The 13,955-nt window shown below is 34.7% G+C and overlaps 1 protein-coding gene across 6 annotated transcripts; it reads right to left on the minus strand.

Annotated features, from left to right (window-relative positions):
* Positions 1 to 772: 772 nt before the first annotated feature.
* On the minus strand, positions 773 to 5,042 carry LOC112516423 (F-box protein CPR1-like). 6 transcript variants are annotated; one of them, XM_025123451.1, is made up of 3 exons: positions 3,777 to 5,042; positions 2,875 to 2,886; positions 773 to 1,257 (listed from the first exon to the last, which is right to left on the minus strand). In XM_025123451.1, exon 1 carries the CDS (start codon positions 4,964 to 4,966, stop codon positions 3,785 to 3,787), a length of 1,182 nt encoding a protein of 393 aa, XP_024979219.1. In that variant the 5' UTR covers positions 4,967 to 5,042; the 3' UTR covers positions 773 to 1,257; positions 2,875 to 2,886; positions 3,777 to 3,784. The 6 variants fall into 6 exon arrangements, with proteins under 6 accessions (XP_024979219.1, XP_024979218.1, XP_024979223.1 ...); XM_025123455.1 differs by lacking the exon at positions 773 to 1,257 and having other exon boundaries at positions 2,525 to 2,886; positions 3,777 to 4,772; positions 4,910 to 5,042; XM_025123450.1 differs by lacking the exon at positions 2,875 to 2,886.
* Between the last annotated feature and the right edge of the window lie 8,913 nt (positions 5,043 to 13,955).

Genomic DNA, 13,955 nt, shown 5'->3' on the forward strand with positions numbered 1-13,955 from the left:
ATTCAAAATATATCTCGGAAATAATGTTTCATATTTATTTAATAAATATTTTACTTTAAGAATATTAATTTGAATGTAACTTATTAAGAAAAAGTAAAAAAAATTAAATATTTTTTTATATCATAGCAATGAAAAATAAAAATCACTAATAATAATTTGAAATAAGTTTTTTTATTTTAATTTTAGTTAAGTCATCAAAATGATGTGTCATCCACATTACCTCATTAAAGCCACACAAACAAAAAAAATCAAAAGGTTAACCGGTTTAAAAGGTAACAAGTTATTCATTGCTATTATAAATAGATTTTTTTAAAGTACAATGCCTTAATAAAAAATAGTTTGAAAGTACATTGCTGTAATAAAGAAAAACAAAAGTAAAATGCTATAATAAGATATTTTATAAAAATAAGTTGTTATTTCATGCATTTAACTCAAAAATAAATTATCAAAATAAGTATTAAAATATATAAAAACCCATTCGCCAAAGATTTTGAAATAATTAATTTTTATAATCTTTTTAAAAAATTAATAAATAAAAAATTGTAAAACACATTTATTAAAAACAAAAAAGCATCAAATAACAATGTAACTTTCACCAAAAAAAAAACGATTACAACATTGTATTTTCATTTATCCTCGTTACAACAACGTTTTTAAAATATTTTTTATTACAACATTATAATTTAAAAAAATCTACATGTTATAACAATGTTAGGTTACACACGCCTTTATTCTAAACAGGGTTACAAACCCCTAACATCCTCATAGGAAATTAAAGAGTAATCTACATGTGGTTTTATTGCAAATTGCTAATTTGTCCATATGATTTGCTGAAACAAATAAACCACTGTATCATTTGGGATAGATGACAGGTCAGCACACGCACACAATCTCGACCCAAATTTCAAATGACACATATAGGGTGTGTTCGGTTTGGTTTGGCTTTAGCTAGAATTGCAGCATTCGGTATGTATATAGAAACCAACTTGAAATGTATCATTATGTAGTCGAAGCAGACACTTGGATGAAAGCGGTTTAGTGAAAACAAATGATCCTTCAAACAAGTAAAGCTTAAGAAAGAGGATAGCAACACGTATCACCGCGTATGCCAACCATCAAAACTTTTTAACAGTGGAGCCGAAACCCTAATCTATGTTAGACTCCTACAGCAGCATACATCTCATGCCCACAACTTCACAAAAGCATGAGCAGTTAGATGTCTGAAGAAAATCCCTCATATGATTTCCAGCATCAATCCTGCAACAGAAGATCCACCATTATTCAGACACCATAACTTGCTGCTGTAAAACATTCTAAACAGTGAAGCCAACATAATCTTTTCACTACAGCTGCTTAGTAACATTTCAGTTCTTAGTAATGTACAAATGATACTTTAACTAAAACCATCTTGCAAGAAAGTAGACCGCATGGAGAATAATAAACGGTACACCACCAAACACAGAAGCATGAAGATACCACCCATTAATCTTGCATATTTTGTGGTAGAGGTTAAGCCTGCAAGAGCTGATCAACCCCCAACCCCCAACGATAATTAAAATATAACATGATAAAAATAAAGGGCAAAATGCACAAAATAACAATCTATTTTCATAAATTTCTTTATTATAACATTGTACTTTCAGTTTTTCTTATTACAACAATGTACTTTCAAACTATTTTTNAAAAAAAAAAACCAAAAAGTACCCACCTCCGGGTGAGAATTATAGGGCTCACTTGGTTTGCTGGGGCAATCTTGCATACTTTTTCTTGATAACGGAAATGCACACCCTGTTAGCCTCAAACCCATAAACTATAGGTTCAAGAGATACATTTAACAGCCTTTGGGCCAAAGGCCACTGATTAGTATCCATTAATCTTACATACCAATAACGAGCAAATATCCAACAAAGTTAACAGAAGAGTCTGAAAACTAAAATGGCCGTTACAGACGAGGTTTTCTTGACTTGATTAACAGCTCCCAACTCGCCTAAAGAAGTCCATGTTTGTTTTTGTGTCTGAAAGTTATTTCCTAACATTTCTAATGATAATGACTGTTTTTGCTGACAGAAGCAGAACTTTATAAGGCAAAATACATAAGCTCCTAAATAACTGAAAGGCTCTTGTCTATCACCTAGCTCAAAAAACGACAGACTGCATTTAAAACAATAATCAAAAGCACAAAAAACCTCGACTTGCTCTGGTTTATGTCACCTACATCCATGGAAAGCATGTTATATTGCCTAAGATATAAACTGAAAGTCGTGAGGTACAACAAATTAAATGACCAGGAAACACAGAAAATAAGCACTAATAGCAACTAGATGGTGTACTAATGGCTCACTCATTAAAAATGGCTAAGAGCACAAAGAGATAAATTTTTATGATCTCAGCTGTTGTTAACAGTCCCATTCCTGTAAATATGACAAAATCATATGAAACTGAACACAAGTAGTGAAAAGTTGAACCAGAAAATGAAATCAGAGACTCTCTTGTAAACCTCTATAGCCTGAGGGAGAACAAATACTTCAAAAAATGTATTCTTCATCCCTATCTTTAAAAAGTTTTACAATGCATTCTAAAATTGCCAACAAACCAAATATCAAGCTAAAACGAACATTCAGAAAGATTCCAAACCAAACCAAACAAGCCCACTATATCTCGCTCGAAAGCAGGATCTGGAAGGGGTGGGATGTAGGCAGTCCTGACTTCTACCCTCAAAGGCTGAACATTCACCCACTACCTAACTAGAGGTGTACTTGTTTGAGAGCTTAAAGAAGGGCAATAAAACATCAAACCAATTCCTACATTTACAAGTATATCGATCTTCCAGCAAGACCTTAAAAAACATTGGGTGTGAATGCAATGATTATTCACCTCCTCAGTTCCCCACAAAACAAAATAGACATCAAGTTGTTTTCAGTTCATGCATCTTCTTTTAATGTTCAAATATTTATTAATTATTTCAAAAATGTAGCTTATCGATTACCTATTTTTGGTTCTTATACCTGTCTCATAATAAGTGTGCAACGCTTCACGTGGAAGTGATCAATTATTAGTCAAATACATATAAAATAAAACCTCAATAATGGCGAGAAAAAGGACATCCCTGAACTAAAATGAACATTATCAATATTTGATGATGATTACCATAAAGACGTATTTTGGATTCAAACATTACAGAAAAGGAACATGTTTCATTCATTTTAGCACATCTCAAACAGGGAATTATGACATCCATCTTGGGCTAGAGCAGACCCGAAAACTACAACTGCTTATGCATTTTCTTGTCTGGCATATGGTTACGTTGGGCTGGTCGTCAGCTTACACCCTTTGCAAAATCTTGACAAAAAATGTGGTTTTATATGTTTACTGAGTGTGCATATGATATAAGTGTGTGATTGTATGTGTGTAAGTGCCTTTACCATGACCTATGCTGACTTCACCATACCCCATGCCGATCGGATTTTTCCAATTCTTCTAACAGCAACACAATACACAGCTACAGCCTACAAACGCAGTTGTGTATTTCCAATGCCCCCTAAAAGTGATAACCAAAATTCGAAGAAAGTGTAATATATATCAATTTATTAATTGTAAGTTAGTCCATTTTTACCTATAAGTCAAACCATATGTCCTTTTTTAAGAATAAAGTATATTGTTAGCTTTATACAAACATCGATTAACCAACCACGATGAGCCAACTGAATTAAATAATGATTTAGAAAAAAATGCCGTCTACGAAGGAAACATTTGCAGATAAATTTACTTTAACTTACTTTTTTCCTCAAAGCACTAATCTGAACCCCTTTGATAAAAAGTCATCTCTTTTTCTGTCATTCTTGTCCTCCGTTTTTTCCTTCTTTGTGCCACTTCCAGAAGCGCTACCAATGTTCACCTGAACTAGGCTTCCTGTAAAGGTTTCAGTAACAAATAACCTTGGCATGCCAGGAACCTTTAATCTTTTTACCGTCTTATTCTCGAGATGATACCAGTAAAGTCTCTCAAAGTTCTTTTCCAATAGCACTTCTTCACCACTTCTAGAATACACAATAGGCCTCAAGAAATCTGATTCCTTGATGAGCTTAACATCTGCAGTCGAAATTAACTTGGTCCACGAATCCTTAACTCCATAACTTTTCATGACCCATATGTCAACATGTTTCCTGGGATAATTACAGACCATAGAAAGACATCCACCCAATACACACAAATTGAGTCGGACCATCTCATTTGCAAAATCAGGTTGGGGAAGCAGACACAACTCCTCAGTCGTTAGGTCAAAGGCGGCAATCCGAAAATCAAATTTGGCCTCAGGTTTTAGACTCACTAACCAATGCAAAGCACCCACGGCAAAAGTATTGAAGTTTCTTCGGTAGCAAAGGTAATAGGGGAAATCCCTAACTTCTCTCCATGCATCCGTTTTCGAGCTGAAAACCTCTATTGTCGAATGAACAATATCATTATACAAGCTACAATATTGAACCAATCTCACCACCTTATGGTCATCATTCACATGATCATACCCAAAACCCTTGATGCAAATTCCTCGACCAAGTCCTTCTATACATTTCGCTGGGGCCAACCGTATTTTTTTGAACTTGCGGACCAAAGGATTCCAGAAAGCAATTTCATTATCCGGTTCAGTTGTGCACAAACATACCACGCCGTTGCAAGAACCCAAAATTACAGTTTCGAAAATTGCAAAATACAAAGGGTTATCTATTTTGGTAACAGCTTTACTCGATTCATGCAAGCTAAGATAGCAAAGAGTTCTATCACCACCGAAAAGCAGATTGAGATTAGTGTTGGTTTGAACGGAGTGATTCACATGGAGCTTAATCACGTAGTCACTATCAATTAGGGCACGGAAAGATTTGGAAACAGACCTGAATCGGAGAAGTGAACTTACCGGTAACCATGATAGGATTTGGGCGAGTACATCCGGCGGCATCGGAACATCGGACATGGTTCACAGGTCACTTGTGCTTTTGGTGTGTGGGAGGGAGCTTTTACTCCTTTCACCTTCATCAACGGACCGTCTTTGCAGCACTTTATCAGAACCAATTCCGCAAATTTATTGGTGTAGTGTAAATTGGAACTCAACCCCTAAACTTTAAGAGAATGACATAAATACCCCTTAATGGACATTCACATAAAATATGTTTGGGTTATAACAAGTGATTTTTTATTTTTTCTGATTAACCTGGATATCCAACCCGTTATGCGAGCTGACTAATCTCATGATGATCACCTGCTTTGCAGATAGCCCGGAATCACCGCATTTGAACCTCAGTGGTCACAAGGGGATTTTTATTTCTCTTTGGATTTGAACTTGGGACCTACTGGTACTTTTGACCTTTGGAGCCAAGCTCAAACAAATCAGGCACCACCCTTGTGGTTTAACAAGTGATTTTTCTTATGAGTTATAACATACTAGTTGTATACTCGTGCGTTGCAGCGGTATGTCAAATTTTATTGTAAGCTAAGGAGCTATTTTTCAATGGATCAGAAGCCACCACCATGTACATATGCTTTTCGAGATACGCTTCCTTGTCCACTTGATCGCCATATTACTAACGTCTCCATTGGTACTCCCTTTACCATTCATTACTTGAGATGCGCCACTCTTTTTTTGGCACGCTTCATAAATGGCTCGTGGGACGAAGTATATGCAAAGCATATCAAGAGTTATTTGTTCATGTTATGATGTGGCTAGTGGCTACTATTGCCTTCATATGTTGCTTCTGATCGCCAATAAACAAGAGTCATGACACCATATTTGTACACAAGGCTTAGTTCTTTCATAAATCCTTCGGTCCTAAGTTGTAGCAGTATTTTAAGAACCTAATGGTATAAGAAGGATTGGTAGTAGTCGTATTATTGGTGTTAAGTGTCTTTGAGGGAGCGATGTAAGAACCATCTATGAATTTATGTACATCATAGCCAAGAGGAGTTGCTTCAAGTTGGGTTTTCTAAGAAATGTAGCTTATAGGAGTGAGTTTTAGAATATGAGAGAGATTAATGATGATGAAGGGTTTGGTTGGTTCTATAGTGTTGGGAATTAGAGATATTGATGGTCGAAATTCCAAAACATACAATAAGAAATGATCAAGACATTAACTAATATATGGTGTGATGTCTAAGTAATAACATTTAAATTGGTAATGCTCATTTTGTCCCGAAATACAATGCAATCCTTCGACTTAACACAAAGTTTAACCATCGTGTTGGACTATTGGTTGAATATCTAAAATGCCGAAGCAATCAGTTTTACCTTTTTAAGAGGCAACTTACAAGTTCATGGCTTTTCCACATAATCAAGTGGCTTTAAGATCTCAAAAGAACATAGAGATTTGTCAATACTCAATCAAGCACTTGCGTTATCAAGAAAGAAATACAACATTAAGAGTCATACCAAGAGTGACTCAACATGTGCATAGGCCAAAATAGAAGTGCTAAATCATAAGCCATAATGGCTACTTCTCAGTGCGAATGTGGTACTCTTACGTTGTACCAAATTGATATGTTGATGCCCCCGTTATCATCCCTTCTACACACGACAACATTCAATGATAAAATCTAATAATTTACTTCCTTGTACCCAAATAGAAACATAACTACACAATATCAGGTTAATTCAAAAATTATCCAGATGAGTTGATTTATATATTATACAAAAACATTTGATCAATATATAAATCACAACAAAAATCAAAATGTACATGCATGCATCTAGAATTCTTTCCCATATACACACATGTACATACATACATACATACATACATACATATCATGTATGTATCTATGTAACTATGGTGTATAAGGAGATTAATGAGCTAGTTATATATGGTAAAGATCTTTTTCATCAAAATTAGATAATACAAACTGTCAACCATGAAGGGAACCCTTGTGGTTAAAATATTAACTATAATCTGTTTCACCCATCATCCTCTTGTATTTACAAGCATGGCTTGCATCAAGATCAGAAAAAGCCCAATCATCTCATCATCATCAAATACTTGATCAAGAAACCTAAGGATCAAACTAAGATGACAGGATCGGGTTCTCCCTGTGGGGCTTGCAAGTTCTTGAGAAGGAAATGTGTGAATGGTTGTGTTTTTTCCCTTTATTTTTGCCATGAATAAGGTGTTGTTTGTTAAGTGTAGGTCAATCTGGAAAGTGTAAACTGTATGGAACCTTTTTTAGCTTTCACTTTACAAGACTAAATGAATTTGCAGACACAATTCAGCAGCTCGTGTGGTTTGTAAAATCTTTTTCAGATCATTATAAAAGCTAAGAAAGTAGTATACCAGTATATAGTTCGAATACTCTAATTCTTATTGCAGTTCCACATGGTTTATTTTAGAGACATGGTTTGTCTTAGATAGTTGAGGTGAAAGTTAAATGCATACGCTATATTAGTAAATTACCCTTATGTGTTATGGATGATCATATAAAAAAGACAATTTCTTACTCCTACAGCACCCCGACATGTTTCACTGTGGTGTCACTGTGACCCCCTAAGTGAACCTATTGCGGAATCTAATTAGTTAAAACTATCCATCTAAAATGCAACCTTAGATCTAAAGAAGTGCAACGTCAAAAAGAACAAGATTCCAAACTTAAACTATTAAGAGTTCTACTAACCTAACAAAACTACACAAAAACCATCAAAATAAAACCTGGTCATGCAAGAACACAAGAATATTAAAGAGACCAAAAGGTTCTAAAAATGGTGTTTGGTGTATTTAACAAGCCATCTGTTATGCTTCAAATGATATGTGTTAAATACTTGATATCAGTTACAATATGTTCCATACTCAATCAGAAAACACAAATTCACCTCTAATGAAAAAGGCTCTAAAAATGGTATTTGATCTACTGTTTTAAGTATGACAATATGCAATACATACAATCATATGCAAGAGGAACTTCAAAAAGAGAAATTAGAAGCAACATTGAAAGTTTAAGAACTCACAGAGATAAGGGATGTTACCTATACATATTGTGATGTACAGATTGTGACAGTACACTACCTCTGATTTACTCTTCCACTCTCATCTTCAAAAACCAACCTGTGATACCCCAAAATAAGTTCAATAATTATTTATAAAAATTGAAGCGAAAAGAAAAGGATAAGGCGGGTTTATTTTTATTGGAGCAAAAATGTAAATGAATGAGTTGAGATGGACCAAATCTGTTATTTAGTTAAACTATTAAGGGTTTAAATTCGTTTTGGACCAAAAATGTCAAATATTACGTCAAGAGGAGGCTGAATGTAAATATCAGAAAGTTTAGGGAGCCGAATGTCATCTATTTCAACGATGAGAGGTATGTTTTGCCAACAGTACACCTCTGTTTGGAGATGGCAACCTTGCAACGAAAAATCATGATTTGGGCCCAATTTTTCAATTAATATGCCAAAACTATTGGCATACTAGTATAGAGCACCAGTTGGGATCATTTGTGTTCGAATGGTTTGAAAAATAAGCATACATCAAGAGAGAAATCGGAGTTCGAAGTTCGGAGTCGAAACTCTCGTTTTTTCGTCGATTTCAGGTGAGATTCTCAACCAAACTTTGTGATTTTTATGTCTATAGTTTCATTTTAAAACATCTTTCGAACCCTAGTAGCCTATGTTTTAGATTTGTGTTTTAAGAGTCAATTTTGAAGTTTAAAGTTTTATTTAAAAACCAAAACTTCAAATGAGAAAATGGAACGCATTACTTGTCGAAAAATTGAGTTCTTTATGTCAAAAAAATGTTGGTAAAGAAATGTTACCAAGAGATTGGTGCAAAAAGAACAAAGAAAAAAAGAGGTAAAAACGAGTGAAAATGGAGCTCAAAATGGCCAAAAATATGCTGCCCACAGCTGCTGGGTTTTCGGGTTGCAATCGGGTCAAGAGGATGACCCACATCCGTTTTACCCATTAAAAAGAAAATGAATCGATGGTGATGGAGGGGCTCTAACCATTTGATCTAAATTGTTACTTGTGTTTTCTTTTGTCAGTCGTTTATTTATTAAGTTCTTCTGTCTATTTTTACTTTAAAATAAAAAAAATCTAATGGAGGAGTTATGAGAGTTTAAACCCCATGTCTATGGCTTATGAAATGATTTTGCAAATGAGACTAAGGGGCCATTTACCCAAATGCTTACTCGGTAAGCGTTTGATATGAATCAACACTATCATTTATTTTGATACGTAAGAATTTAGTACATCAAAACATATCGAATGCAACAATTTACTGGGTAAGCGCTTACCTGGGTAAGAGTCACCATCCTCACTGACCGAGTAAGAATCTCCATTTCTTCTCATCGCTCTTACCCAGTAAGACTCTTGGCCCTTCTCATGTTCATCTAATGAGAAAATTTATCCGGTAAGCACTTACCAAGTAAGTGTTTAGTAAACGGCCCCTAAGAGTCATTTCGTTATTAAAACATATAAGATTTTTATTTATCTTATTGTTAGACATTTAAGTTTTAACAATCTATATATCTATATAAAGCAGAAATATGCAACGCTGACATGGCATCACCTCAAAACAGTATTCATGTCTTCCTTTTTCCTTGATTTTCCCCTTTTTCTCTCCTTCTTATAGGTTTTACATTTAATCCAAAGTAAAATCCTATGTCTTCTACTGTTACATTTTTCCTTCTTCTCCATCTCTCAGTCAGAAACTTCTTTCTTCTTCTCCATCTCGACACCATTGATTATTTATTTCTTTGTTCTTCTCCATCTCCCAATCTCAATCTATATATCTATATAAAGTAGAAATATGCGATGCTGACGTGACATCACCTTTACACAGTATTCATGCCTTTTTTTTCCTCAATTTCCCCCTTTTTCTCTCCTTATAGGTTTTACATTTAATCCAAAGTAAAACTCTACGTCTTCTACCGTTACATTTTTCCTTCTTCTCCATCTCTTGATCAGAAACTTCTCTCTTCTTCTCCATCTTGACACCATTGATCCCTTACTTCTTTGTTCTTCTCCATTTCCCGATCTCAACCCGAAATTATTATGGATTCACAGTATAGTTCGTGGTACACCTCTCTCTCTATCTTCCAATGCATCTATAGGTTTTTTCTTCTCTTTTCTCAATCTCTATATACCCTCTTCTCTATGATTATAAGCAAACTGAAAGCAAGTAGAGAAACTCTATCAGGAGGAACATGAAAAATCTATGGCAAATCAGTTGTTGGTGTATTTTTTTCATCTCTGAAGTTCCAAGAAAACCAATCAGAAACATTGGCAGCTGACGTGGTGGCATTAGAAGCCAACATTCTTTGATTCCTTATTTTTCCTGAAGCCCAGGTTTCGTCTTTCCCTCTTTCTCCAGACTCAAACCCTAACAATTACAATGTGCAGCCCCTCTCCGCTCCTGTTGCTCATTTTTTTCAATTTCATGGTAATTGCCTTTTGAAATTGTCAAGTTTTTTTTTTGCCAATTTGTGTTCTTGGGTAATCGTTCATTTATTTCGTCTTCTCCCTAACGATCACAATGTGCAGCCCCTCTCCGCTCCCTGTTGGTCATTTGTGCAAGTTAAGGTTTCAATTTTTGCCAAAATCGGTGTTTAATTGTTTGTTTCAATTTCTTGGTAATTGCTTTTTGAAGTTGTCAGGGTTTTTTTTTTCCAGTTTGTGTTATTGGGTAACCGTTCATTTGTTTGCTTGAACTTCTCAAAATCGAGAACTTCTCAAATTTTGAGAACTTATTTGCTTCTGCTTAAAAATAGACTTCTTTTCATTTGTTAATGTATACCTCATAAACCAAAATTATTTACTATTCATTTATAACATATCATCCAAACAATTTTCATATTATTGTGAAAATCTACATAAGTGGTAGATGTTACAGGTTATCTTCAATCTATTTATGCATAAGACCACAAACATGATTGTCTTTCAAACCTCTACATTTTATACTTAAGTTCACACATTTTTAAGACGACCTTCGCATTCTAGATTGTATGTACCCATTATGTTATTAGCACTTAATATTGAGATTCAAAAGGTTAGATGAAATGTTATATATTGAGGGTAGAAATCTCAAGCAAGAGAACACTCTTTATATTTACAATGGTTTGAATAACTTTTAACAGTAACTGTTATTTAATTGTCACGTGAATATGTTAGTTTTTCTTATAATTATACAAGCTTTAATCTATTGCACCAATTTTTAACTCCAAAACTCTCTTTCAAGGCGTACCCTTGGAACTGTTTGACACGTTAATTCAAGATATTGTACGTTTATCGGAGTCACAAGAGCATGTTCACAACCTTCAAAAGTTGTCATGTGTATTTGTCGTCATCTTAAGAAGCATAAGCGGCAATCGGAAAAAGACCAACCGAGCTCTTCAAATGGAATGATAGGCAACAACTTACGATTTGTTAGAGATAGACTTAAAAAGCATGCACAATTGAATAGCAAGTTAATCCTCATTCATAACAAGTACAAGCATCATGATTTGCACATAACTCTTTGGAATCTTTCGCAAACTTTTAACCTTTTTTTCAAATTCAACCGCCTACACCAACATCAAATATATTGTTGAAAACCCAGGTAAACCACTTATTCAAGAAATAAATAAGCTTTCAATGATGCTATCATCATAATACAACACAATTTCTATTTTCACAACTTTATTTTTCATATAGGAAATGGCCATAATACTAAGAGTTCTGCAAAAACCCGAACTTGCCAAGTTGAAACACAAAATACCTCATACGAGTTTCATAAGGTCCAAACCGGACATGCACAAGGTAAATACTATTTACTTAGGAATATTTGTTATACTTTTGTGCTTTCATATTACTTTATGATGCTTACTTTCTCATTTTCTAAATTCACCACAGTTAATTGGACACAACCATGGTATTTTGGACCTCCTACATACACATATCATCATTGTGGTGCAATTTTATGGTATGAGGAACGGAACACCATAACTCGGAATATATCGCAACCAAAATTTTCATTTTGTTGCATGGAGGGGCATGTCCAATTGCCATTGTTGAAAGAACCACCCAAATGCATGCAATATGTCTTCTTGGATAATCGTTTCAATGGTCTCGTACAACAGAAACTTGTTGGTTAAATTTGATGCACATATTAATGTGGAACTCTGTAATTTCTCTATAGCTATAAAGTATATATTCAAATATTCTTCATAAAGGATCCGATAGAGCTATTGCAACAATTGAATCCTCAGACAAAGGTGAAGGGAACGATAAGATCAAAACTTATTTGGACTGCAGATATATATCAGTTGCTGAGGCTTGTTTGAGGATCTTTTAGTTTGACATACATTATAGACACCGATTAGTTGAAAGATTGCCATTTCATTTGCCTGGCAATCATACCGTCGTTTTTCGTGAAAATAATCGTGTCGAAAACGTTCTATCTATGCCTGACGTGGAGAAGACAAAGTTTACAAAATGGTTGGAAGCAAATAAGATGTGGAGGCACGACAATTTAAGTTATTCAAATTTTCCCATACAATGGGTTTGGAATTTAAACGATAAAGTTTGGACAAAAAAAAAAAGGCATTGCAATCGGTAGAATTTTTTCCACGTCCCCTTCAAGTGGAGAGCGTTTTTACATGAGGATGTTGCTTAATTATGTCAAAGGATGTACTTTGTTTGAGAGTATCTGAAGCGTCAACAATGTCACATACCCTTTTTTTCCAAGATGCATGTTATGCACTCAGTTCAGTGGATGATGATAAAGAACGGATTGATTGTTTGACAGAAGCTGCACTTTAGGCAACTGGCAATGAATTGTGTCATCTATTTGTTATGATGATCATCCATGTCCAAGTCTCAAATGCATCACATCTTTGGAAGTCTCACTACACTACATTGTCCGAAGATATTCCTTACCTCCAAAGGAAAAATTTAGGGCGTCGGGCATGTACTTAAATGAAAAACAAGTGGAAGCATATACCTTGGTTGAAATTGAAACAATAATGTTGAAGATGGGAAGAAGTTTGAAAGATATAGTTGGAATGCCATTGCCGAATTCTACACTGTTGCGAGAATCAAAAAAATGGTTGATTGATGAAGACTTGATTATGATCGTCATCAATTGAAGAATCTGCATGACCACTCATTTGAAACTCTAAATTCTTGTCAAAAAAAAAATATGAAGCAATTGTTCGTTCTGTGCAATCCCAAAAGGGAGAATTGTTTTTCATTCATGGTAATTATGGTATCGGGAAAATCTTTTTGTGGAATACAATCATTGCCAGGTTCAGATCAGAAGAAGAGATAGTTTTGTCTGTTGCAACTTCGGAAATTGCAGCTTTATTATTGCCTAACTGCATAACTGCACGTTCTCGCTTTCATATCTCGGTCAATGTCACGGCAGAATCAACTTGTGAGATTCGACATGGTATAGCGTTGGCAGTACTTCTCATGAGAATCTTTTTGATCATTTGGGATGAAGCACCAATGGCACATAGATTTTGTTTTGAAGCTCTGGACATAAGTTCGCAAGGCATATTTACAACAAAATTTCCCAATAGCGATAAAAAACCTTTTGGTGGACATACTGTTGTTTGTGGTGGGGATTTTCGCCAAATTTTTCCCGTTGTTCCAAAAGGAACTAAAGGTGACATCATTGATGCTTCTCTTAGTTCATCCCACTTATGGTCATTTTCAACGTTCTTGAGCTTAACCAAAATATGAGGCTATATGCTGGAGATATACAAGAATCTAAAGCTTGTAAAATATATTCTTTTGACAAGTGGTTGTTGCAGTTAGTAGTTGGTTTTTTGTACAATAACATTTAAAGAGAGTTAATCAAACCTCCATCTGATATCGCCCTAAACCAATGGGAGGACCTAATTTAATGCATGATTCAAGCTGTGTATCCATCGTTGTGATAACCAGATCTTGGTTATCACCCAAGGTAATTAATATGTGATTATCTGATTAAATGATTTCGTGATAA

The sequence above is a fragment of the Cynara cardunculus genome, assembly GCF_001531365.2.
Source record: "Cynara cardunculus var. scolymus isolate 2C chromosome LG 8, CcrdV1, whole genome shotgun sequence".
NCBI classification, from domain to species: domain Eukaryota; kingdom Viridiplantae; phylum Streptophyta; class Magnoliopsida; order Asterales; family Asteraceae; genus Cynara; species Cynara cardunculus.

Excerpts from the sequence above, each read along its gene's own strand:
- LOC112516423 (XM_025123450.1), bottom strand. The coding sequence starts at position 4,966 with ATGTCCGATGTTCCGATGCCGCCGGATGTACTCGCCCAAATCCTATCA.